Source organism: Necator americanus, chromosome I (genome assembly GCF_031761385.1).
Source record: "Necator americanus strain Aroian chromosome I, whole genome shotgun sequence".
Classification (NCBI taxonomy): domain Eukaryota; kingdom Metazoa; phylum Nematoda; class Chromadorea; order Rhabditida; family Ancylostomatidae; genus Necator; species Necator americanus.
This window is the reverse complement of record NC_087371.1, coordinates 31493922-31517161: the sequence shown is the minus strand read 5'-3', so window position 1 is coordinate 31517161 and position 23240 is coordinate 31493922. Positions and strand designations below refer to the sequence as shown.

The following is a 23240-nucleotide window of genomic DNA, read 5'->3' as shown; positions in this document are numbered from 1 at the left end:
CAAAAGACAAAGAATCTCAATCTGTTTTTGCTCTCTGACATTTATTTCTATAACGACACAGTGTGCTAGGGGAGAAGTGTTACGTTAACTCTCCTAAGCTGTAACTTTCAACCTCTACCCTGCAGACTAAATCTCCTTATAAATATCCATTTATAAAGACATGTGATATATCTTTATCGGATTACGACTAATTAAAAAGAATATTAACAACTGCTGTAAAGTGACTTCTCCCACTGTTCCAAGTCTATGGATTTATTCCTCATAGGATGTTCTTCGGTCCTCCCATCATCTTTTCCAATGAGAGATTGCTCTCTACTCCAATCTTCCTGTTGCCTAAATTAAAAGAACAATTACGGTTTTAGTTTGTAGCAGGTTGTTGGTTGATTGGTCTTGAATTCCATGTGATGGCAACGATAAATATCCGGGTTTTTCTTAACAGAAGGACAGATACGTTTTGAAAAACATATATCCGGTCCTAGGAACTCTTTGTGGTTTCTCTCATAAAGGTGCGCTTGTACTGTTTTTTTTTTTTTGAGGAGATTAGGCTCTGTCTGCAGTTACCGACAGCAGTTTATTCAGTTGGAGTAATCCTATCGTACCGTACCAGAAAAAAGAGTCCATAGAAAACGCTGACGAGCATTCCAACATTCTTCTCGTTGTTCCGTTTGTTGAGAATCGTTTCTGAAAACGAATAATATAGGAATCATTTGGTTAACTGAAGAAACTGGTTCTCATCGAGTGTGATGAGTTCAACTTAAATCTGGTCAAAACTTTGCCTCTGCGAAATCAGCTGTACGAAGCGGCGCAGTTGTGTTTTCCTGGATGTTAGCCCCTTCGAAGAATCCGTTGGTTTCCTCACTGATATCGGCAATGATGATTATCGAAAGTAAAAGGAAAGCCAAACAACTGGTAAACCATTTATGGAGAGGAAACAATACACACCATGTTCCTTTGGAATATTCATCGTCGTCAAATCGTTGGTCGATTGTTTTGAAGACTTTTTTCTCCATAGATATGAAAGGAATTTCTACAAAAGAAAAGACAAGTGTCAAATAAAAGTGTATAAATTCTAGAAACATACCTATAACAAGTGCGATGATGAAGGCAGCAAGCAGGGAAAATATGAACGTAGCGAAAGTACAAACCACAAAGTGTACGAAAGAATGTGGTGCGTGAGGCTGCCTTGACGTCCAGACGTATAGCAGAAGAATGGGTTCGTGAGTGAGAAAGACTCCCAATGACAGCCTGAAATGAAGTACCGGTAATCTAAAGAATAAAATTTTGAGCTCCTCTTCAATGAAAACATCACCTTGAAATCAACAAAAGTCGGTGGCTAGAGAGAACAAAGGATACTTCCGGAGCAAAACCATTTTCACATAACCATACGAGGATAGCGAGAGCGACTGACCAAGCGGATCGGTGGAGAACTGCGTGAACATAGGAGAGCAAACCCTTAGCAGCGTGTTTATTAATGTCATGTAATAAATACAAGACATTGATTCAAAGCGCAGAACAAATATTCAGAAAGAAAAAGGCTACTGCCGAAAACGATTCACCTCACGACAGAAGGGAGCAAACAAAGAAAAGTAAAGGAGCGAAATGGAGATGACTTTCATGAAAACACAGGCGCCTGCACTTAATCGCTTCGTACTTCTAACGGAGACGGTCCAACCGGTGAGAAGACCTACACACGGATTCCTTTGCACAGGCGGTGCACTACTAGAAAACAGGTACCTATGATAAACGGAGAACTTCTTGCAATAGGAGACGCATACAACAGACGAAGCGACGACTCTGCAGTCTCAATACTATCCCCGATAAAAACACTTGCGAAAATGTTCGGAGGGAGCCTGAACAGCAGCATTTATAACAGAATTTAAGGCTATATCAGAATTTAAAGCACTCACGCATATAGAGCGTAGACGGCGCTTTGGTAGAGAAGCGAGCAAGCGATTAACAGTACCGCAATGATTAAAGCAGCACGGCGATATCGGGGAAGAAGAATGAAGAAAAGCGGTGAAAACTGAAGAAAAAAAAACTATTGGCAAAGACAACGTTTTCAGTCAGCTTTATATGTGAAAATTCAAGGCTACTAAGGTTCTAAGGTAAGTTCCAAACTAAGTATGTGGTTAAGCATATAGATTATTATATTATTATAATATACTTATTGCGAAATTCGAAATTAGCAAAGTCTTCTCATCAGCCTATTCAAGATTGATCCTATTCAAAATCAGCGAATAGGCTGCTGAGGAGACTGAAGGTAGCATACAAGGATGCGCGTTCTAACGTGCCTCGTATGAAATAAACCGGTTCCCACGTCGTTTTTCAGAACGACTAGGGGGAATTGATCGGGGCCACGCTCATTTCTGTAATGCATAAGCCAAATCCTACTCTTTCCCTGTGGTTCCCGTACCACGTCAATTACGCTACCTTTAACTGCGAGAAACTAACCATGTGTAATTGTACATCAACAGCTGTGTACCAGAGCCAAGGAAGGCAATGAGAAGGATACCTATTTGAAAGGAACAACAGGTGAGGCCAAATTGGTTCCGACGAGCACATAGTGCCAAATACTCCTGAAATTAAGATAGAAATCGCTCTGTTTTGTAACTTTCAAAAAATATACTAAAAATAGATGAAACCCGGAACTAAAACCCGATTCATCCTGATTTCTATGAGCACTTCTAAATTTAGTATTCCTCTGATGTTTTTGCAATAAAACGCAAATGGCGGAAATGACCTCACCTTGTGTTGACCACATTGGACCGTCGCCAAGATGATTGTATACAAAACGTATGAATACTGTTATCATCAACAGTGAAGGCCATAATCGAGAGATGCGATGAAAGTAAAACATGAATAGACGGTAGATAAACCGAAAAGGCGAAAATCTATCATTTTCTCTGAAAAGTTGATATAATGGAGAGTTCAAAATGATAGATCTGATCCTTAGAGTACCTGAAAAACATTCGTTTGCGTATGGTTGAAGCCACAACTGATCCAGAAATAAACAGAAATGTGTCAACTGCCAACGAGGAGTTAAGCAGCAATGGAGCAACCCATCGTGATTTGGCTAGTTCAGGAAGGAAAGTAGTGAGATTGTCCATATACGGCAGTGTGAATAAACATGAATGACCGAGTATAACCTTAAATAATTGTAGATCATTTCAACGATAGTCAGTTTTGTTAGCAGAAGAATGTATCGAGTCTTTTCTGTGTAATCCACTCGTAAAAAATCTCATGATTCACTGTGACAGACACAAGCAGTAGAAATATGCATCTAAAGTCGAAACAAATGATTAGCGCCTTCAAAAGTATCTGGTTGAGGAAACAAGCTGTGAGCATTTTTTAAAGAGTAAAATATACATAGAAATAAGGAAATATCTCCAGTTTTTAGAGAAAGTTAGAAATATTTCTTTATTTCTATGTACATTTTACGCTTTAAAAAAAAGTGGGGGAGAAGGGGACACTTAGTGGAGCTCTTATTTTTGGATTCTCGCTCTAACTTACCTCTTCTCTGAGTAACTTTAGCTTACATGTCATAGATCGTCTAAGACTAATGCTTTGACCTTTAGGGCCCTGATTGATTTAATTATTTACTTCGAGAAATAAAGGCGTTACTTGAGTCCCTCCTCCCAACTACATTTTACCCCAGCATTTTCTATGTCATTTGATGAACAATTCTTTACCTAGAAGAATTGACTCAGACAGTCCAAGTTTATTGATTCTTGTTCCTTTTTTGTTGAGATTATTAAAAAGGAGTGGAAATAGTGGAGCAACACCTGTTCTTTGCATTTGAACGTAGCATACTGCGAAATTGACGATGTTGAGATCTTCACGAAAAAGTAGGTTTAGGTGAGCTGATCGCGAGTATCAGTGTGCTCATTTCCCCTTACTTGCCCTGTAGAATGACGAGGAAACGAGTCTGTCGACTGAGTTTCCCTACGAGGTATCCAAGAAGAGTTTCAGATATACCTGTGCTCATTCACCTCAGAGTCAAGTTTGTGATAAGAGATAAGATATTTGCAAAATTGCAAATAGGACGGCACTTTCAGGCCTCTGATAGAGACGTAAGTGTCGAAACGTGGACCTAATAAAAGTTACCCAGGGTTTCTAATAAATAAGTAACAACCAGTGAGGCAGAGTATATTGCTACTCTGTACACACATAGTTTGTATCTTTGCGTTAAGGCAGCCTATTTAATCTGTTTGGATTACTTTTAATGAATGCTCACCCATATGGTGCTCAAAACTTTCAAACCATTCAGACATGGTATCTCTCTTGCCGTGTTCCGACAGAGATGTTTCAGGGAGATTCGAATACTGAAGGAACACAACTGAAAATCAATCAATCAGTATTGAATTAGTTGTAGCAATTAGCTTAGTCCGATAACTTTGATACCAACTGATATAAATGAGTAAAAGCCACGAAAAAAGGATCACTCACAATGTCAAGGAGAACAGTTGGTTTTGTGAAAGACTGTGAAAGGTCAGGCACATTTTTGTACGTTAACGCCACTGATGGTGCATTGAAACAGTTCATTTTTCTCAATGCACCGTTCCCGCCAAGTGCTTAAAGCTTAGAAATTCTTCTCAATCGAATGTTTCAATAAATTGAAAAAAGAAATCAAGAACAAAAAAACATTTCTTTTTCCGAAAAGCAAAGCGCTTTGAAAAATCCATCATGTTCTAGTTCAGCATAATTTTCTCGACTTCGATTGAACGTTCGAACTTTCTCTTATAGAACAAAATTTATCCACATCTTTTCTCTTGCTCATTTGAACGTTGCAACATTTCAGGGAAATCAATGAGATCATGTCCCCCATCGTGGCAGAAAGAAGTATTCAGCAACTTTTGAAGGCAGCATACCGAGAATTTGACGTGGTGAGGGGAAAGCAGCATCGGCAGAAAACTCTGACATGAGCTTGGAGATTGAGGGATCCGGAGTGGTTCCGCTAATCTCTCCCTAAATGTCGTAAAAAGGGGCGTGGGAACCGCTTTAGTTTCTACAATGTACGTTGGAACGCTGCTCTTTGTACATGTTCTGATCCCCTCAGCAGCCTATGCAATAGTTTCATGGGAGGAGCCGAGCCTTCTTCAGGTGAAAGGAGTCTAGCTCATGGGGTACAGCACAAGTGAAGGGGGCCTCTTCGCTAACCGGCTAAAGTGAAGGGGTTCCCTAGCCAACCGTCTAAAAGTGAAGGGTATCGGAGCACCAGCTCCGATTTCATCCAGAAGGACGATCAGACATACTTTATTAATAAAGAAAGAGGATTCCCTTCCGGCGGGCACACAGTTTTGCGCTTTGAAGGCATCACCTCACGAAGCTGGGGGTTTCAGGCGGCTAATCCCTATACGGGGTCATAGAATCTAGGGAAGAGGGTGAGTCTGTCCATCTTTCCCCTTATCAATGTAAACGGAAGACCGGACCACTGTTCCTTACGACAGCTTCTGTTGTAATGCGCAACCGTTGCGTCCCGCCCCGCCTGCGATCCGTCGAAAACCCATTTGGACGAATCGCAGACGAGGCGGGGGCAAACGTTTACACTGATGCAAGGAGAGATGAATGGAATCACCCACCTCCACACAATCTACGACCCCGTATGGGCATTACCCGGCTGAAACCCGTACCACTCCAGATTCATGGGGTGATGCCTTCAAATAATACCAGATTATAATAGGCAGTCATCCACGAAGTTGAGATGGTTTTATGCGATTTCCAGAGAAAATAGCTATGATTAAGTCGACCAGGTAGGTTTTACTGTTCTTCTAAACTATTACCTCCCCTGTTTCTATCTGTCTACCGAAGCCTCTTCAACAAATATCACTGGTGCCAGAATAAAAAAAAAACTGTCATCAATGGACAGCTTTTTACTGAGTTCACAACTTCAGCGTACAACTCATGTCTCCAGTTTCTTCGGCAGCTAAACTAATGTTTAAAAAAACAAGTTGTAGCAGCTTTATCCAATTTGATACTCCACTGCTTCGATCATAGATTTGAGTTCGATTAGGAACCACAGAAATGTTTACAAGATATAAAAACCACAAAAATTTTATCGTTGGATACGTCCCTCACCAGAAGAAAACAAACTCTGGGAAGGAAACTGAAAGATTAAAGTGCACAGCATTGATCAAACCCTATGGGGATGCGCCTACGAATTCACCTTCAACTCGGAAATGTCTCAGGTTAATGAACAAATGTGCATCCTTACAATGACTTTCGGACTCCAGCCGATGTGTCACGTAAGCTCTTATCTTTCCAGACAAGTTTGGTACCAATTTATTGACTCCGGAAAAATAAAAGCATGGTTGGCATTGGGCGGTTGAAAACCAATGATTGTGTAGTCACAGCTGAACCTTTTACTACGCAACACACGCCTATTTGAAAAGAACGTTTTTGTAAAAATGTAAAAACGTAATGACTTATTTCTCAATTCCACAATAAGCGGTGGTTTTCAATATAGAACATAAAGAATAAAGTCCAGAGCTTACAAATTGTCAATTCGCTTCCTGGGAACGTGAGTGCATCGTCAGCTTTTACGTCAACGTTTTCGTTCCCTTTATCCAAAATATAGTATTCAACTAATGTTCCAGCAAGCAGCAGTAAAAGCACCGCTATCGACAGAGCTATTAGGATTCGCTGAAACAAAGAGAAAAGTACTTCGGAGACGTTTTTTTTTTTTTTGTAACTGTACACCAACCTTCAAAGCATTCCAATCCTCATTCCAGCTTTGGCAAGCTACTTCTTCTAAAGAGACATTTGTATCAAATTTGCCAGAGACTTCCAAGAACTCATCAATAAAGCGACTCGCAACCAACTTTACAACAACTTCATCACATGAAGAAGGCAGGCAAAAACCTTAAGATGGATTGTTTTATTCCAGAAATTCTCCTTCTGGGAGATCTCTGCGGCAAAAACGTACAAGAACCTTCTTTCGAGAAAAAATGAAATTTCGTTGCTGTTCGTTTTTCCTTGAAAGCTACATAGCATAGAAATTGACAACGTTGGGATCTCTTCAGCATAAGATAGGATTAGGGGTGTAGTAGATGATTATGAGCGTAATCACCCTCAATTCGCCCTACTGTTTTGGAAAACCAGAGGGAAATGTCCCTCTATCCGGATTTTCCTACAAGGCACCAAGCAACGTGTCACACCAGCGAGCGTAGGCACGCGCTGAGGTCTGCGGGCAGCCTTGGCTGGCACCACACATCGCTGCGGTCCCAACTCGGTCCCAACTGCTGCCTACACCGCGCCGTTTTGAGCCCGTACGCAAATGTACCGCGACCCGACTGTATATACGTCATAAACGCCAGAGTTGCTAAAGGCATCACCCCACGAATCTGAGGTGGTACGGATTTCAGGTGGATTATTCGTATACGGGGTCGTAGATTATGGAGAGGGGGTGATTCCGTCCATTTCTTTCTTATTTCCGTAAAAAACGGCCGTATACTAAGTTACCATTTTGTTCACGTCTGGATTTGGTGTCAATGAGGGAAAGTTTTGTAGTTTTTCTTCCCAATGCGGTTCGATTTTTCTGGTTGTTTACTGCGTCTTTAGACGCTTTGCTTCGCCATAGTTGTTAGTGTCATTGAAGACTAGTATGACAATTTCATTCTTTTATAGACATTGGTTATGGATGGTGTTCACGGCAAAAGTTTTAGCATTCACAGCCAATCCTATTGAAATGAAGCCGCCATTGCCAGTACTTTTTCCCAGAAGTGTAGTAGTAGCAACTTTCAGCGCTTGAGTGACACTTTTCAAGAGCACAGGTTGGTTCAATTGAGTGACAGTCTTGAAATCCAGGAAATAGTTTACAAATCGGAGGATTTCAATTCGTCTGCTTCAGAATATGCAGCCATAGTAACTACACTCTTAGTGCCGCTCATGAATTGTGTTAGTGGAAAAGAATCTGGATTTACGAGACAGGTTTCTTTACATCTGGTCTCGTTTCAACATGCATTTTTCATATATGCAATATATGCAGCTACGTAAAGATTACGGGGAAAATTTTTTTGGCGAAGGGGGGAGGGCACCTCTTATTTCCCGAATCTCTTAGTAACTTAAGTTTACATGTCATAGATCCTCTAGGACCAATGATTAGGCCTTAGGGCCCCGATTAATTCCATTATATACTTCGAGAAATAAGGACGCCACTGAATGCCCCCACCCAACGATACTTTACCCAAGCTTACCACTAGTCACTGACGTAAATCGTTCCATTAACTGCACTTTCGTTCGTGATCTACAGTAATGCGGCCTGAGATATGTAATATTCCCTGTTGCTTCAATATCCTTCATCCAAAGACTTGAACACAAATCATAGTCTCCGAGGAAGAACATCGGTCCTTTTCGAGTCACACCTGATGGCAACCGTGGCCACGAGTCAATCATCCAAAGTTTCCAATATGGTAGATTCTCTGGAAAAATCTATTCGTAACACTGTATACCGCTACTTTTCTAAATATTTACCTGGACACTGGTGATGAGGATAGAAAGCGCATAGGGGCGCTGTTGCTAGCACTGTGCTAGCACCACCTAACGTTGACAATAGATCGGCCAAACATTCTGAACCATTAGTCACTGAAAATGCCGTGCCGAAGTATTTATGGATTTCTTGTTGAATACCGAAAAACCTACCGTGTATACTCTCCACAATCTTTACTAGTTTCTTAATAAATTTGTTGAATTGTTTCCATTTGCCTGTTTTTCCGCTTAAACGTCGATTATCCACCGAATAATTTCCGTTGTGAATCTCGGACTGAATTGCTGGAAAAATTAACCGTTACTTCAAGACAACATATCACGAATCTTACGTGGTGAGCGAATCCACGGTATAGACTTGAGATGGGGATTACTGGATCCTTGGTAGATTCCCTCACCACATCGGATTCGTGGTATGCTGCCTTTATGTGTACGTTCCAGGCTAATTCCTGCGGTATAGTTTGATCAAAATGTCCTGAAACCTAATGCAATTGAGGGCAAGGGGCTCCGTCCGAAGCGGCGCGGTAAAGCCAGCGGCTGTAATCGAGACGGGACCATCACTATCTAGCATCTAGCGCAGCAGCTCACGTAATTGCATCAAGCTTCAAGTCGTTTCGACCCAACCATTGGATCAACATACGTACATGTAGCGTTGGGTGGCAGCTCCGGACTTAATGGGGGATAAATGCAGTTAGCAGGGAGTGTAATGAGGAAAAGAACAATTAATTGCAACCGCATGCGAAAAGAAGAATTAAGAACTGGAAATGATGCAGTGCAATCTGTTCGATAGCTCTTATTATCATCATAAGCCGAGTTGATTGAGTGATGGCTTGTTAGAAATTGTAAACAATGTATTATTACAGAAGCAGTTCGATGGTAGAGGCTTTCCGTTCTCGTTGGTGGATGAAGCCATGGTTTTTTCATTGAATCATTCTACTTAAACACAGCATACCACGAATCTGGGGTGGTGCGGATTTCAGGTGGAGTATCCGTATACGGGGACGTAGATTATGGAGACCGGGGTGGTTCCGCTCATCTCTCCCTGAATCACTGCAAGCACCCAGCCCCTGAATGCTGTTTTGTACGATGCCTTCTATTGCAGCGCGCCACCCTTGCACGCGTAGCGTCTCTTACTGCCTATCGGGGCAGTCCGAATTGATTTTCGACGAATCGCAGGGCGGAGGCGGCGCAAGGGGTGGAGCGTTGCCATAGATGGCATCGTACAAAACAGCATTCTGGTGGCGGCTGTTTGCAGTGATGCAGGGAGAGATGAGCGGAACCACCCCCGTCTCCATAATCTACGACCCCGTGCACGGATACTCCACCTGAAATCCGCACCATCTAGGATTCGTGGTGTGCTGCCTTTAAACGTATGTCGACAAACTCCTAACTATGAGTTTTGCACTTACATTGCACCCTTTCTTTGGAACCTTTAAAGCTTAGCCCAAATTTCGGGTAAGGTAGTGCTAAATCACATTTTTTTTTGACACAAATCCTCTACTGCTGCTCCTCCGTGAACTTATCCGTTCAATTGAGCAACAGAGGGAAACTGTTCATAGGTGTGTGTGTGTGTACTTTAGCAGACAGTTGACATGAAATAGACTAGCTGAGAGGTTATCTGTGTATGAGGGTGTGTGTGTGAGTGAACGAAAGAGTTTGTTTGCCGATTCAGCTCAGTGGAGAGGCGCGAACATCACTGAAATGTTAGCCACTTCACCCGGCCGACCACGAACAACACCATGTACCTCTTAATTCCTCTAATCATTACGGTCAACTGCGCTGAAGCAAGCCATGCCGAAGCTGAACTCTACAGGTTAGCCTCAATAACTTGGTACGACAATAATAGAGGAAATTAGTAGGAAAATCAGTGAAAATAAACTTTGAAAAAAAAAACTAGGATGTATTGCCCATGTTCGACTGTCTTTGAATCTCGGCATGTTGAAACGTAGTTTTTAATTGTTTTAGCTGTTGTTTAATAAAGACGATCAATACCAATCTTGGCTACAGCTCTAGAAAATCAATTAAAAGCTAGGATAGTTTTTTCTTCATCATAATGGTGTTCGCCATTATATCAAAGGAACGTTTCAGCTATGGGACCCAAATTCTGTGTATGAGTGTGTGTGAGGGGAAATTTTGAGACTACTGAATACTGTAGAGTAAGATTCATACGTCGGAATCAAATCACTTTGCTTCATCTCGAGCAGAGAATCTTTATTGTAGCTATTTATTATTAGAAAAACTTCAAATTAATATTTATTTTATTTTTTTATTTGTAATATTATTTTTATACCATTTTATTTTATTTTATTTAAATATAACTTAATATTTGCACCCACAATGAAGCTAATTTTTTTACTTTTGCACACGTGCAGCTTATAGAAATATGAAGAATTTAAAGTTTTCTCCCTAAAACTCAGGAGTAAACGTCCGAAAGGTCCATAATATCAGTTTATCTTATGCATTTATTTCACTTCTCTAACGCTGAAAAAAAATTAAAACCGGTGCTGAGAAAAAAATCAGATCGATTTTGAATAAGATCTACAGAATTGTTTAATACAATATAAATGATTATTATTGATTAATCAATGATAGGATTTTAAAGATATCATCTCAGCTTTAACTGTTTCCAGGAATTTGCTTAAGAACTACAGCGCTGCAGTGAGACCAGTGAGGAATCCCAATAGGGTGTGTTATACCTAATAAAACACGATTAAACCTTTCATAATGTTTAATAAATCATGTTTGTATTATTATTAATTGCTATTTGTTTTATTATTCGTCATTTATTTGTTATTGCTAAGCCATTTATCAGGTTCTCACCGTCTCGATGAAGATTTTCCTCCAACAAATCCTCAACGTTGATGAGCAGGATCAAGTGATCGAAGTGAATGCTTGGCTGAAATATGTGAGTGAAACCATTATGGACGGCCAGACCAGACGCCCTGTTATGATATGCTTATTTCTCCGGATTTTTCAGATTCACTAATAGTGTTCCGCGCAGTTTTGTCCCTTTTATATAGTGGGTTCAAAACATGAAGCACGGACTACCGCGCAAATTGCTCACCCGAAGCAGCGCGGTGGAGCGTAACGGTTGGTGTCGTGTAAGGATCTTCGTTACCGCCACCCATCTCTGCAGTTCGCCATGGTCCCACCTCGATTCCAACCGCTGTCGCCACCGCAGCGCTTCCGAGCGCAGCCGCTTACGCAACTGTTCGTGCTTCATGTCGTTTTAAACCAACTATATACACCATGATTCTTATCCTATCTTTTTGCACTCATATCCATTGCAGAACCGTTCGTTCAGGGCTAAGAAGAGAAATTTAAATTTATGTTTTCCTTTTTTCACGCTACCATAATCTGAGCATTCACAAAACGCAAAACAGTTGAGACGTATGTATTGTCAAGTCTCTAAGAACTTTCTGTTCTGTAAATCATTATAGAAAGCCGGAACATCCGTGAGAAGAAAAGGAAAAGTGATGACAGTTTCTGCAACATTTCGTCGCGCAGTTCAAAAATATAATTGTTTTTTTTTTCACAAAATTTCTGATGTTTTTATTTCTTTAAGACGAACTTAACTGATAACGAATGCTGCATAGTGAACGGGATTGAAATCTATGAAAGCAGTTCTGTTTAGGATCGGTGACGATGTAGGATATCTGTACTTGAAATTCCATTCGCAATTTTTTAAATTCAATCTCAATCAAAGAAATGCAAGAAATTTGGGATTATCCATTTTGGGAATCGTTTCTTCTTGGCTGCGAAAGCATGTGAATGCAGATCCAGGCGCTGAAATTATCCAATAAAAGTCTGAGGAAAACGAATATTTTGAATCACCACTTTCCTGACAACGTATCCATACGCAGAAGACGCACTACGCCATAGATTTCCATCAAAAAAAAAAATTCCTTGAAACCAAAGGTGTTCAGATCTGGCACGACTATAGATTACGATGGCGTCCGATTGCCTACGAGAATATAACATCCGTACGTTTTCCTGGAGATGAACAACAAATATGGCAGCCAGATATTCTACTTTACAACAGGCACGTCATTTTCGTAAATATTTCACTCATTTGTTGTCCATGAACAATTACGGTCATGGATAATTTTCGAAATATGAAACCGAAGGCATGCAAAAATAGAGGGAAGCAATGTGAGGAAATTTTTTCAAAAATTTAAGGAATTTATAGTTTTGATGGTTCACCTGAATATTATCAGTGTAGTTATGTTGCAATATTTTGTTCAACTGAGAATTTCTTCCAGAAAAATAGTTTATAGTTTAAAATAGAAAAATAAAATAAAATAAAAATAAAATAAAATAACTATAGAATAAAATATAAATAGTTAATAGTTTAAAAATAGTTTATTACATAGTCCATTTGAGAATATAAATTTTGCCTTCCAATATTATTGTTTAAGTTGTTTCATTTATTTGTATTTATTTATTTGTTTCTGAGTAAATATTTTCCTTATTTGCTTTCTGTGAACACTACGATTCTGGGTAATTTTCTAAACATAAAGCTGCATAGATACAGAAATAGAAATAAGCATTATGAAGGGAAGATCTTTGAAAAGTTAAGGAATTTGATGTTGATCTGATTTTTGATTGATCGATTAATGATTCGGTTTGATGCTTCTCTTGTCATATCTAAACCTTACCAGCGTAGTTATATTGCAATATTCCTTAAATCCTAGTGAGCTCTGTTCCATCTTGTTTTTTTTTTGTTTTATGGCACACCTGTAGGTGTTTTCAATAAATAAATAAATAAATAAATAAATATTCTGTTCAGCTGAGAATTTCTCTCGAAAGAAAAAATCGTCACATAATTCATTTGAGAAGAGAAATTCTACCTCCGAATATTATTATTTATATTATTTTATTCATTTGTATTTATTTATATTACTTTTCATAGGTTGTTTTTGATTCTTCAAATTCATTTCCATGTTTATTTGACAATTGTAACCCCGTGCATTTTCTTTTATTCTCTTCTTTTTTTATTCTTTTTTAAATCTTTTTTTCATTCTTTTTGTTTCACCACTTACTACGATCATTACAGTGCAAATGAACGCTTCGACTCGACGTACAAAAGCAACTTGGTGGTGTACAGTAACGGGCAAGTGAATTGGATTCCTCCAGGAATATTTAGAATTACTTGTAAGATGGATATTACCATGTTCCCATTCGATGAACAGGTGTGGTTGATCAATTTCGACGAATTCTACTTCCGAAAATTTTTCTAATTCCTTTCAGATTTGTTTTTTAAAGTTCGGATCGTGGACATATCATGGTTTCGCGCTGGATCTCAGCCTTGAAGACCAAGAGAACAGTGGTACGTTATTGAGCCACCGTAGCTAACGCTTAAAAATTGCTGAGATTCCACTCAGAGCCATCAATGGACATCTCCACGTATATTTCTAATGGCGAATGGCAGTTGGTGAACGCTCCGGCGAGAAAAGAAGTGACCTACTATCAATGTTGTCCTGAACCTTATCCAACTATCAAGTTCGCATGGAAATTTGAAAAAATAAAATATAAACAAAGTTTCTAACCCTTCAGATTTTATATGCACCTAAAACGAAGATCTCTCTACCATATGTTTAACATCATTACACCTTCGCTATTGATCTCTGGAATGACAGTTCTCGGATTTTGTCTTCCAGCTCATGATATGAGCGAAAAAATTGGATTTCGTGAGTTTTATCATTACGTTTCACTAGCATTTTTCTGATACGCTAACTTATGTTTAAAATCATGACTGAGGGAAAAATTTGAGAGTATTTTATCTCAGTTCCAGAAGTGAAACGTTCGGATGAGTACTACCACTAATTGTAATGAAAAACCACGAATTATGTGGTTACCATAGGCCCAGACTTCGAGAATTTCAATTTATGTTCATAATCTAAAACCTTTTCACAATTTTTTTTCTAATATTGCAAGAATTTTCCACCATATGCACATCATTTGTTGGGATCCGATTCACTTCGAAAATTTATTTTTCGTTAAAGCTAAAGATTGTTCTGTTGTCATCTTCTCCACATTTCATACGATCTCCACTTCACTTTTCTTGTTAGTGAGTCTTCTATTTTAAACTGACTCATTTTTCTTTTCGTTTTGTTTTCTCATACTTCGTTATTTCTTCTCATCTCTCTCCTTTCTTTTGTGAATTTTTACTTCGTAATTTTCATTTCTCTACGTATACAGGAGTTTCTGTATTATATTAGTGATAATTGTCATTTCTAAAACCGACAAACTTTTCCGGCGTTTCCTTTTCTTTTTCCGTGTTTTCTTTTCTTTTTCTGTGCTTTCCTTTCTTTTCTGGATGCAGGAGTGGCAAGTAGTCTTTCTCCTCACTAAATAGCTCTGTCATGGAAATCCTAGCTTTCACAACAGTTCGTCGCCAACCTGTATGGATCAGGGGGCCACCTTGAGACATTTCGCCAGGATTTTGATGAAGCTTAGTAGTGGTTTGGTCCTAGCTAGGCTTCCGATCCCTAGAACTCGCAGTGTCGAAGGTGTCGAACTCCTTCTCAGCTTGTGGGACCCTTTCAGAGTACGTACCTCAGCCGTGCATCGCAATTCGACGCCTAGAATCACTTCCACGGCAGTGTTAGGCGGGAAATCGTTGTGAAGGATTCTATGAAAACGAATTACTTTTTCATAACTGTGATTATTTTTTGTTTCATTTTTATTTTTATTCATTCATATCTTCATATACGTAATTTAACCAATGCTGCGTCAATAACTGCGGTAACTCGGTTGCATAGCGTCAATAAGTGTTCCAGAAACAACTATCCTACTATCAGTCTGTTTCTTCCTGACAATCCTATCGGAAATGACACCTATCACATCGGAATCGATCCCTCTGCTAGGTATGTGTGCATAACGTTTTCGTGCTCATAATTTTGCAATCGATAGTCAATAATTGGATCTCTAATTGGTAATATTTCAGTATTTTGCTATTATAAATTTTCTTCAATGCTTTCAAAATCCTTAGGTCATTATTTTTAGGTATCTTCTTCTCGTCGGTGACGTTAGTCGTAACTATGTCGACAACATTTACTGTATCTGTGCTTAACGTTCGTTATAGAGACCATGCAAATCACAAAATGCCAAGAACGGTAATTACGAACGTTATTCACGGGATGGCACAGGAAAACGGGAACTTTTGAAGTGGCTCTCACAATACTAAGAAAAATTAATCTTACTATATATTTATTTTGTTATATTTTGAATTTTGAGCGAGTGTGGCGCTGTCCGTTGTAGCCACACGGTCGAGGGTTCGAAACCGCCCTAGCGCAAACCAAACCCCTAAATCCCTCCGCGGTAGATAAATTGGTACCAGACTTCTCTGGGAGGATAAAAACACTGAGTTAATCATAGGCTGACCCCAACAATTCATTGTATAGGCCAACACGTCTTCCAAAAACCTAAACCATTACGAATTCCAGTAAAATGCGTAGGTGCATCCCAAGTGGATTGATACGCCAGTTACTTTATCCTTTTATATTTTGAGTTTTATTGTTTGTTCAAGACAAGAAATGAAATACATTCCAATGAGTGTTTTAACATCAGTAGCAACACAAAAGAATCAATTTCTAATTTCTACAAACAATGTCTGTAAGATGATGGCGATTCAAACGTGTGGCCGAACTGCTTCAGTGTTTTCTGAGGTTTGGTGAGTGTGTTAGTAGACTGGTGGTTTCTTTTTTTAGAGCTGAACTCGTCTTCTCGAAAATCCTAACCCATATACTGATGGTGTAGCAAGTTGGAATGTCGTCCTAAATTGTGGAGTCGGGTCAATACGAAATGAAGCGCGGCGCAGCTGCGTAGGCGGTTGCGCTCGAAGCGGCGCGGTTGAGACAGCGGTTGAAATCAGGGTAGGACCATCGCGAACTGCAGCAATGAACTGTGGTAGCAGCGGTCCTCACTCGATCCTAACCGCTACGCTTCACCGCACCGCGCCGAGCGCAACCGCTTACGCAACTTACACTGTCGTGTCGTTGTGCTTCATGTCGTTTTGACTCTACTAAGATGACGTTGGAATTCCCGTTGAGCAGCAGCCCCGCTATCACCATTTTTATAAGAACTTTTATATTTTTTATATTTTATTTTTATAAGATGCCTTCACAGTGAATGCACATTGTGGACCGATCTGCTGATCCATGATTACTGAATGACAAATAATTGTATACTGAAGGATTCCACTCCGATCCGTGTTTACCAACAGCCTCAGGGCTACCGCCACCACATTCAAAATTTCCCGCTGCTTCCCCGCTGCCACCTTTCACATGCAAAAACTAATGAACTCATAATTTTAGATGCGCTACGTTTTTATCGAGCTAATACCTTGGTTATTGTTGATGAAACGACCTGGATATAGATTTTCTTCCGGTAAAGGAGTGAGTAAGGATAGCTCAAATGATTCGCATTGTGTACAGGTGAGTGAACTTCGTGTCTGGGATGAGTCTCAATGAAACCCGTGTGTTTTAGTGCGCTTTGCGAGATGGTGGTGATCTTTCGTTTAGCTGCAGTGAGTTAGACGTGGATAATCCAGAGGTTCTAAACTCAACGCTTCAGACGATCCCAGGCGAGAAGTTAGAATTATCTCGAAAAGTAGGAGAGGTGAGGAGATTTCTGTTTTTTTTTTCCTTATTCTTTATTTTTCTTCTTATTATTTTTATTTCTTGTTATTTTTTCTTATTCTTTCTTTTATTTTTTCCAGAAAAAATGCTATGCTTTATTTTTAATGGAAAAAATATTGTGTTAATACATTCTGATGTTAAAAGAAACACATAATTCCCAACGAAAACATTATAATTGACCGAAATTCAATTCATTGGGCACGGTCGTAGGGGGTGAAGAAAGATCGGAACGGCCAGAAGAACAAAAATAAGTAAAGTCGAGCTTGCGCCGAAAAATATATGCCTTGTTTATGACTGGTCCCACATGATGGCTTTGATGTTTATTTATTTATTTACGTTCACCAATTGTGGACCAAAAAGAAAGAAAACACGCTTTGCTTGAGTTAGAACGTTTAAAAAATATAATATAAAAAAATCGTAAATGTGATGGTTTAAAAAATCTTAAATGCGATGGTTTAATAAAATCGGCACTCAATATTTGTCAGTGGAACCTGGCGCACTCCTTTTCGTGGTGGATATCTCGTCAAAAATAGACAAATAAAATGAATGAAATAAAGTAATAATGAATAATAAAATAAATTATAAAAATAATTAGTAGTGACAATAAAATAAAATAAAACGATTTTATAGAAGGTCCCAGCAGCAAGAGTTACCCTGTTTCGCTTTTTTTTTCAGGGACTTTTTGTGCCACGGAAATGCGAAAGTTCACGAAAACATCGAGTGGAACGCTGCGAACGATATGTGAACAAATGCAAGCAATTATCCGCAGGTTTGTGATGTGGTCTGGAATCGGCCCAGCTGACCGCGGAACGTCACCATCCGATCAGGCGTGAGAGGTTAAACCTTAGCCAGTTCAGCAACGACAGAATCACAACATCTGATGCTGATCCTCGATCTCTACGTGTTGATATCGCGTCGACTACGTGGTCTGCGGGAGCGCCTCGACGACAACATTGTTAAGCGTGAAACAATAGTGAGTTTATTTACCACACACTTATAGTTGGGTAAAAACGACATGAAGCACGGACGGTTGCGCAAGCGGCTGCGCTCGAAGCGGCGCGGTGGAGCGCAGCGGTTGGAATCGAGGTGGGACCATTTCGAAGTGCAGAGATGGGTGACGGTAACGAGAATCCTTACACGATTCCAACCGCTACCCCCGCACCGCACCGCTTCGAGCGCAGCCGCCTATGCAACTGCCCGTGCTTCGTGTCGTTTTGACCGTCGGGGATTCGGGAATATTTGGGCGAAGGATAGCAAACATTATTTTGTGGAGAAATTCGTTTCTTCAGCCATTCTTAGAAGAATTCCTTCCTAAAGGTGAGTTATACATTCGGGTTGAAGCACGACTTCTTTTAATTTATCAAAATTCAAAATTCATACCAACAAAAATTTTTTTATTCTATAGAAAGCATGTAAGCAAATATGCGTAAGTATTGTACCAAGAGGAACCAGTACGGCTAATATCCCTTATAAATACTAACTACTACTACAATAATACTAAATACATAGGAAGATTTTTCTTATCTACTAAAAATATATTACTTTCAATAGGTACCGTTTTTGCACCTTTTTTTTCTGGTTTTCGTCTTATTTAAGCAAACCTGAACGTCCAGCTAACGTCTTACTTCAGACTTCTAGTGAGCCCTCCTCGCTGGACTTCACTGATCAGTGAAAATCTAAAGTAGGGCGAAAGTTTCTGTGGATTAAATCGCTCGCGATTAATCACCAGCCAATCCTCCAAGTACCTCTTATCCTTCTAGACAATGTGTGTATGTGTGAAAATCCCGTTGCTCTCAATAAGGATTAGTTTGGTTTCAAAACTAGAAGTTGTCTTTTCAGGAAGAATGGAAATTTGCTGCGTTGGCGCTCGATCGTTTGTGCTTGTACTTGTTCGGTATTCTGCTTATCGTCTGCATTGTGTCCATCTTCATTATTGATCCAGTCACACAGGTCAAGCCGTTTCCGTGAAAGAAAATCCAATTTTTTTCACACTTTTCAAAATTGAATTCATTATTTCTCAATGTTCCTTTGATGTCAGTGGAAATAAAAGACATGACATGCATACAAAAATTTCATAAAAAATCGTATAAATATTTCTTCTTACTAACCTTCTGACATCTGTCACTATGGACCCTTAATTTCTACTTATTTAAAGACAGCATAACACGAATCTGACGTGGTTAAGTCCTCTTGAATCCTCAATGAGAGCTGGAGATGGGGTTATGGGTTGCAGGGTTCGGATGGTTCTCCTCATTTCTCCTTAATCGTCGTAAAAACGGTGTGGGAACCGGTTTAGCTCCTACGAGTTACGTTAGAACGCTCATCCACATACACGTTTTTCGGGACTTCATCAGTCTTTTCATTGATTTCACTTGAAGAGGCTGGTGAGAAGAAATCAATGGTACTCGACCGCTAGCACTTGGATGCGGTGCGTGCACAAGGGTGGACACAACTAAAATTATCGTAAAATACGGGAATCTTCCATGTTTCCATGAGGTTAGCGGAACCAGCCCTGATCCAGCAATCTACAAGCCCATATCTAGCTTTTCCCGCGGATTCCCTTACCACGTCAGATTCGTGATATTCCTTTGACCAGACTGGACATTGCAGGTTCATTTAGGAGGTGATGATCCTGAATTCACCTAACTGAAAACTGATCTAATCTGAAATCAGGAAATAAAATACTATAACGTGATAATTTCTGGGCTTCTGACGATGAGTTCCTATTGATCAAAGCTGTGAGGTAAAAGGTCCAGTTACAAGGGTTACAAGGGTTGTTCAGTCCAGTTCAGTCAATGTCGAGGATAGCTGTTTTTGGGAAAGGTACCAATCATTATTTCCTTGATGCTTTACTTTTAAAAATAGTACACGAGAACTCCGAAAAAAGCACCGTTCTCCTCCAGTTCAGCACAAAACTGAAAAAGAAGCGTGACTCACTTATATAGAAAACTGTATCACAGAAAACTGAAGGCATCGCACCTGTTTGTGTGATCCTTCATCGCTGGACAATTTCTGCTTTAGCATGGATGATTTCTTTTTTTCTTTTTTTTTCCTTTCTTTTTTCGAAACCGAAGCAAGGAACATGCATGGGTAATCGAATCAAACTTTCTTAAACTGATGACTGGTTCCCGTGAGATCCACAGGATTCGGATATGCGCCTCTGCTTTCATCGATTGCGCTTAATCGTCGATTACTATCCGTATGACTGAAACTTTAATATTGCTCCCTAACTGAAGCAAAGCGGCAACCGAGAAGCAAAAGATTCATTTCAAAAAAGCGCTTTTTGTAGAAGAGTATCTCCTCGTGCGCAAATTTCCGTTGATTCATTTGTTCTCACTTATTCTTTGTGGGAATAATTGTACTTTTCTGGAAAACCAATGCGCACGAAAAGCAAAAAGAGCTCTTTAGTTTTGATTATCTTTTTATTCTTTATTCTTTTCTCTTTTTTTGTTTTAATTTCTTCTACTCATTTTTCTCTTATTTTAACACTCTTCATTGCGGCTAACATTTCAGCGTCGTCATCAACGTCAAGATTTAAGGTAGATCAAACTGAACGCAACACGTAATTTTATAGCCATCTTATACATGAGAAGACGTTTACTTTTACGACTTCACAATGGTGAACAAGAAACTGAATCTGTTCGCCATGGAGAATATTCGACATTTATCTTAAGCACCCTTCAATACATAGGTGGAATTTCCTAAATAACCCTAGATTTGAATAAACCTTATCAGAAAAAAGACCAATTCATTCGGACTCGGAGGTTTCGTAAGATGAAATCTACCGTGGTCCACTATTGTACTATGTGTACCGTTATCGCGGACACAGAACGGTTCCCGATCCACGCGGTTATCGTGGTAATTAATCTAGAAAGACTAGTTACATGTTTCAAGTATAAAACGAAATCTGAACGAAGTCATTCTTATGTCATTACCATTTAGGATGAAGTGTCATTCTTCTGACTTCCCTAACAAGGTAAGATTTACATGCACATAGTCCTTAACAACTGCTTGTTATCCAGTAATTCCAGAAAACTTTATGTCGTTACAGGATTCCCCGTCATTTGTGCTAATCTCATGGAAAAATCGTTTTCTAGTAGGATCTTACACGTCTATCTGCCTTTTTCTTCTCATGGCAATATTTTTATCTACGTGCTTATTCAGAGAAACTACTGAATTTCAGTCTCAAATCACAGAGGACCTACGGAAATTTAAGGTAAGGTTTTTTCTCGCTAAAGTACCTTAAAATCATATTTTTATCTCGTCCTCTACTTCCCCTAACAATTTCAGATCCATGCAAATGATTTATGGAAGGAAATACTACGTACACGTATCTATATTTCAATCACTACCGATTCACAACAATCCGTCAGAGAAAAAAGAGAAGAAGCTGCAGGATGCTCCTGCTCAGAAATCTGTCCACCAGGACCCCCAGGACCCGCAGGACCCGAAGGGATCCCAGGCTTCCCTGGAATTCCAGGTCCGGACGGAAGTCATGGACTTAGCGGCGATCAACTGAACATGGAGACAAAGGAGTGTATCAAATGCATGCAAGGTGCACCTGGAATCCAGGGAACACCTGGATCAGCAGGGCTGCCAGGAAATCCTGGTCCTCGTGGGCTCGATGGAAGCATTGGAATAGCCGGACCACCGGGTCCACCAGGGCTGCAGGGATCAGTAGGCCTTCCAGGAAGCTCAGGTATTCCTGGCACGCCTGGAGTTCCTGGATCAAATGGAATCAGACGAATAAGCATCCCCGGACCGCCAGGGCCACCAGGACCACAAGGAAGTCAAGGTCCACCAGGGGAAGATGCAGCGATTGTGCCACCTCCTCCTATTGGTCCACCGGGACCACCTGGTACACCCGGATCACCTGGAAATCCTGGAAGGGATGGAATCGCTGGGCCACAAGGCTCTGCAGGTGCGCCTGGTTCAGATGCTGCATACTGTGCGTGTCCTCCACGGACTCGTCAGGATTCATACGTACAACCAGAAGCGCCGAAAATGCAAGAAAACACTTATACGTATGGAGAGCGCAAAGGAGGGAATCCGATGGAACCTCCAAGTGTGACCTACGTAGCAAAACCTCCGGTTAACTTCGATCGATACAAGCTTGGGAATAGCCCCTACACACATATACCTTTCACGCAATAATGCACCAATTGGTTTTATGTAAGTTAAGTTGATCGATAGAAATGAATAAATTTGTAGATTTTGTTTGCTATACACCTGAAGAAAAGCAATTTCTTGTAGAATCACAAGGGCAAATAATCACCTTGATATTAGGTGAAGTAATAAGTTCTAAGAGGTTTCGCTAGTTTCTTTAGTGAGGCATATCTGGCGATTTAAAGGCAGCATACCACGAATCTGGGGTGGTACGGATTTCCGTATACAGGATCGTAGATTATGGAGGCCGGGGTGGTTCCGCTCATCTCTCCCTGAATCACCAAGCAGCGGGTCCCTGAATGCTGTTTTGTACGATGCCTTGAATTGCAGCGCGCCACCCTTGCACGCGTAGCGTCCCTTACCGCCTATCGGAGCAATCCGAATTGATTTTCGACGAATCGCCGGGCGGAGGCGGTGCAAGGGGTGGAGCGTTGCAATAGATGGCGTCGTACGAAACAGCATTCTGGAGGCGGCTGTTTGCAGTGATGCAGGCAGAGATGAGCGGAACCATCCCCGCCTCCATAATCTACGACCCCGTTTACGGATACTCCACCTGAAATCCGTACCACATCAGATTCGTGGTATGCTGCCTTTAAACATCATATCGGGTTATACTATACGGCGATTTCAAGGTGACATCACCAGAACAAAAACTGAAAAATGACCTGGTCTAATCCCGGTGAGCCAGCATATACGATCGCCAAGCCAGGATTGACGGACAAGAAAGTTTTCCTGTGTGTTTGGTGGGATTGGAAGGGAAGCATCCACTACGAACTCCTCCCATCGCGCCAGTCACTCCACTAACGCAACAATGCGGACCTCCGCTGTCAACAATTGATCAGATTGAAGCAGGTGATCGACAAGAAGCGGTCAGAATTGGCCAATAGGAAAGATTTAGTGCTCCTATCAAAGATAACCCCAGGCTGCCCACGTCCTTAACGACGCGTCAGA

General features: G+C 40.4%; 2 protein-coding genes across 4 annotated transcripts; one reads left to right on the top strand and one right to left on the bottom strand.

The window, feature by feature from the left end:
- Positions 1-203: 203 nt before the first annotated feature.
- RB195_007426 (uncharacterized protein) lies at positions 204-9219 on the bottom strand (the record flags this gene model as incomplete). The annotated part of the gene is made up of 20 exons (XM_064181043.1): positions 204-333; positions 605-681; positions 777-858; positions 943-1027; positions 1082-1245; positions 1310-1452; positions 1557-1684; positions 1735-1850; positions 1908-2023; positions 2452-2576; positions 2746-2903; positions 2959-3146; positions 4235-4336; positions 4447-4571; positions 6492-6639; positions 6701-6858; positions 8193-8417; positions 8470-8580; positions 8638-8766; positions 9126-9219. 20 exons carry the CDS (start codon positions 9217-9219, stop codon positions 204-206), a joined length of 2604 nt encoding a protein of 867 aa, XP_064037865.1.
- A 1001-nt stretch (positions 9220-10220) lies between these two features.
- RB195_007425 (uncharacterized protein) lies at positions 10221-22277 on the top strand (the record flags this gene model as incomplete). 3 transcript variants are annotated; one of them, XM_064181042.1, is made up of 17 exons in its annotated part: positions 10221-10294; positions 11112-11166; positions 11294-11386; positions 12408-12523; positions 13538-13673; positions 13732-13810; positions 13866-13983; positions 14038-14171; positions 15264-15350; positions 15490-15599; positions 16800-16919; positions 16972-17103; positions 17799-17892; positions 17981-18096; positions 18963-19073; positions 21307-21339; positions 21414-22277. In XM_064181042.1, 17 exons carry the CDS (start codon positions 10221-10223, stop codon positions 22275-22277), a joined length of 2472 nt encoding a protein of 823 aa, XP_064037862.1. The 3 variants fall into 3 exon arrangements, with proteins under 3 accessions (XP_064037862.1, XP_064037864.1, XP_064037863.1); XM_064181041.1 differs by lacking the exons at positions 21307-21339; positions 21414-22277 and having other exon boundaries at positions 18963-19091; XM_064181040.1 differs by lacking the exons at positions 10221-10294; positions 11112-11166; positions 11294-11386; ... (10 more) ...; positions 17981-18096; positions 18963-19073 and adding an exon at positions 21067-21099 and having other exon boundaries at positions 21175-21339.
- Between the last annotated feature and the right edge of the window lie 963 nt (positions 22278-23240).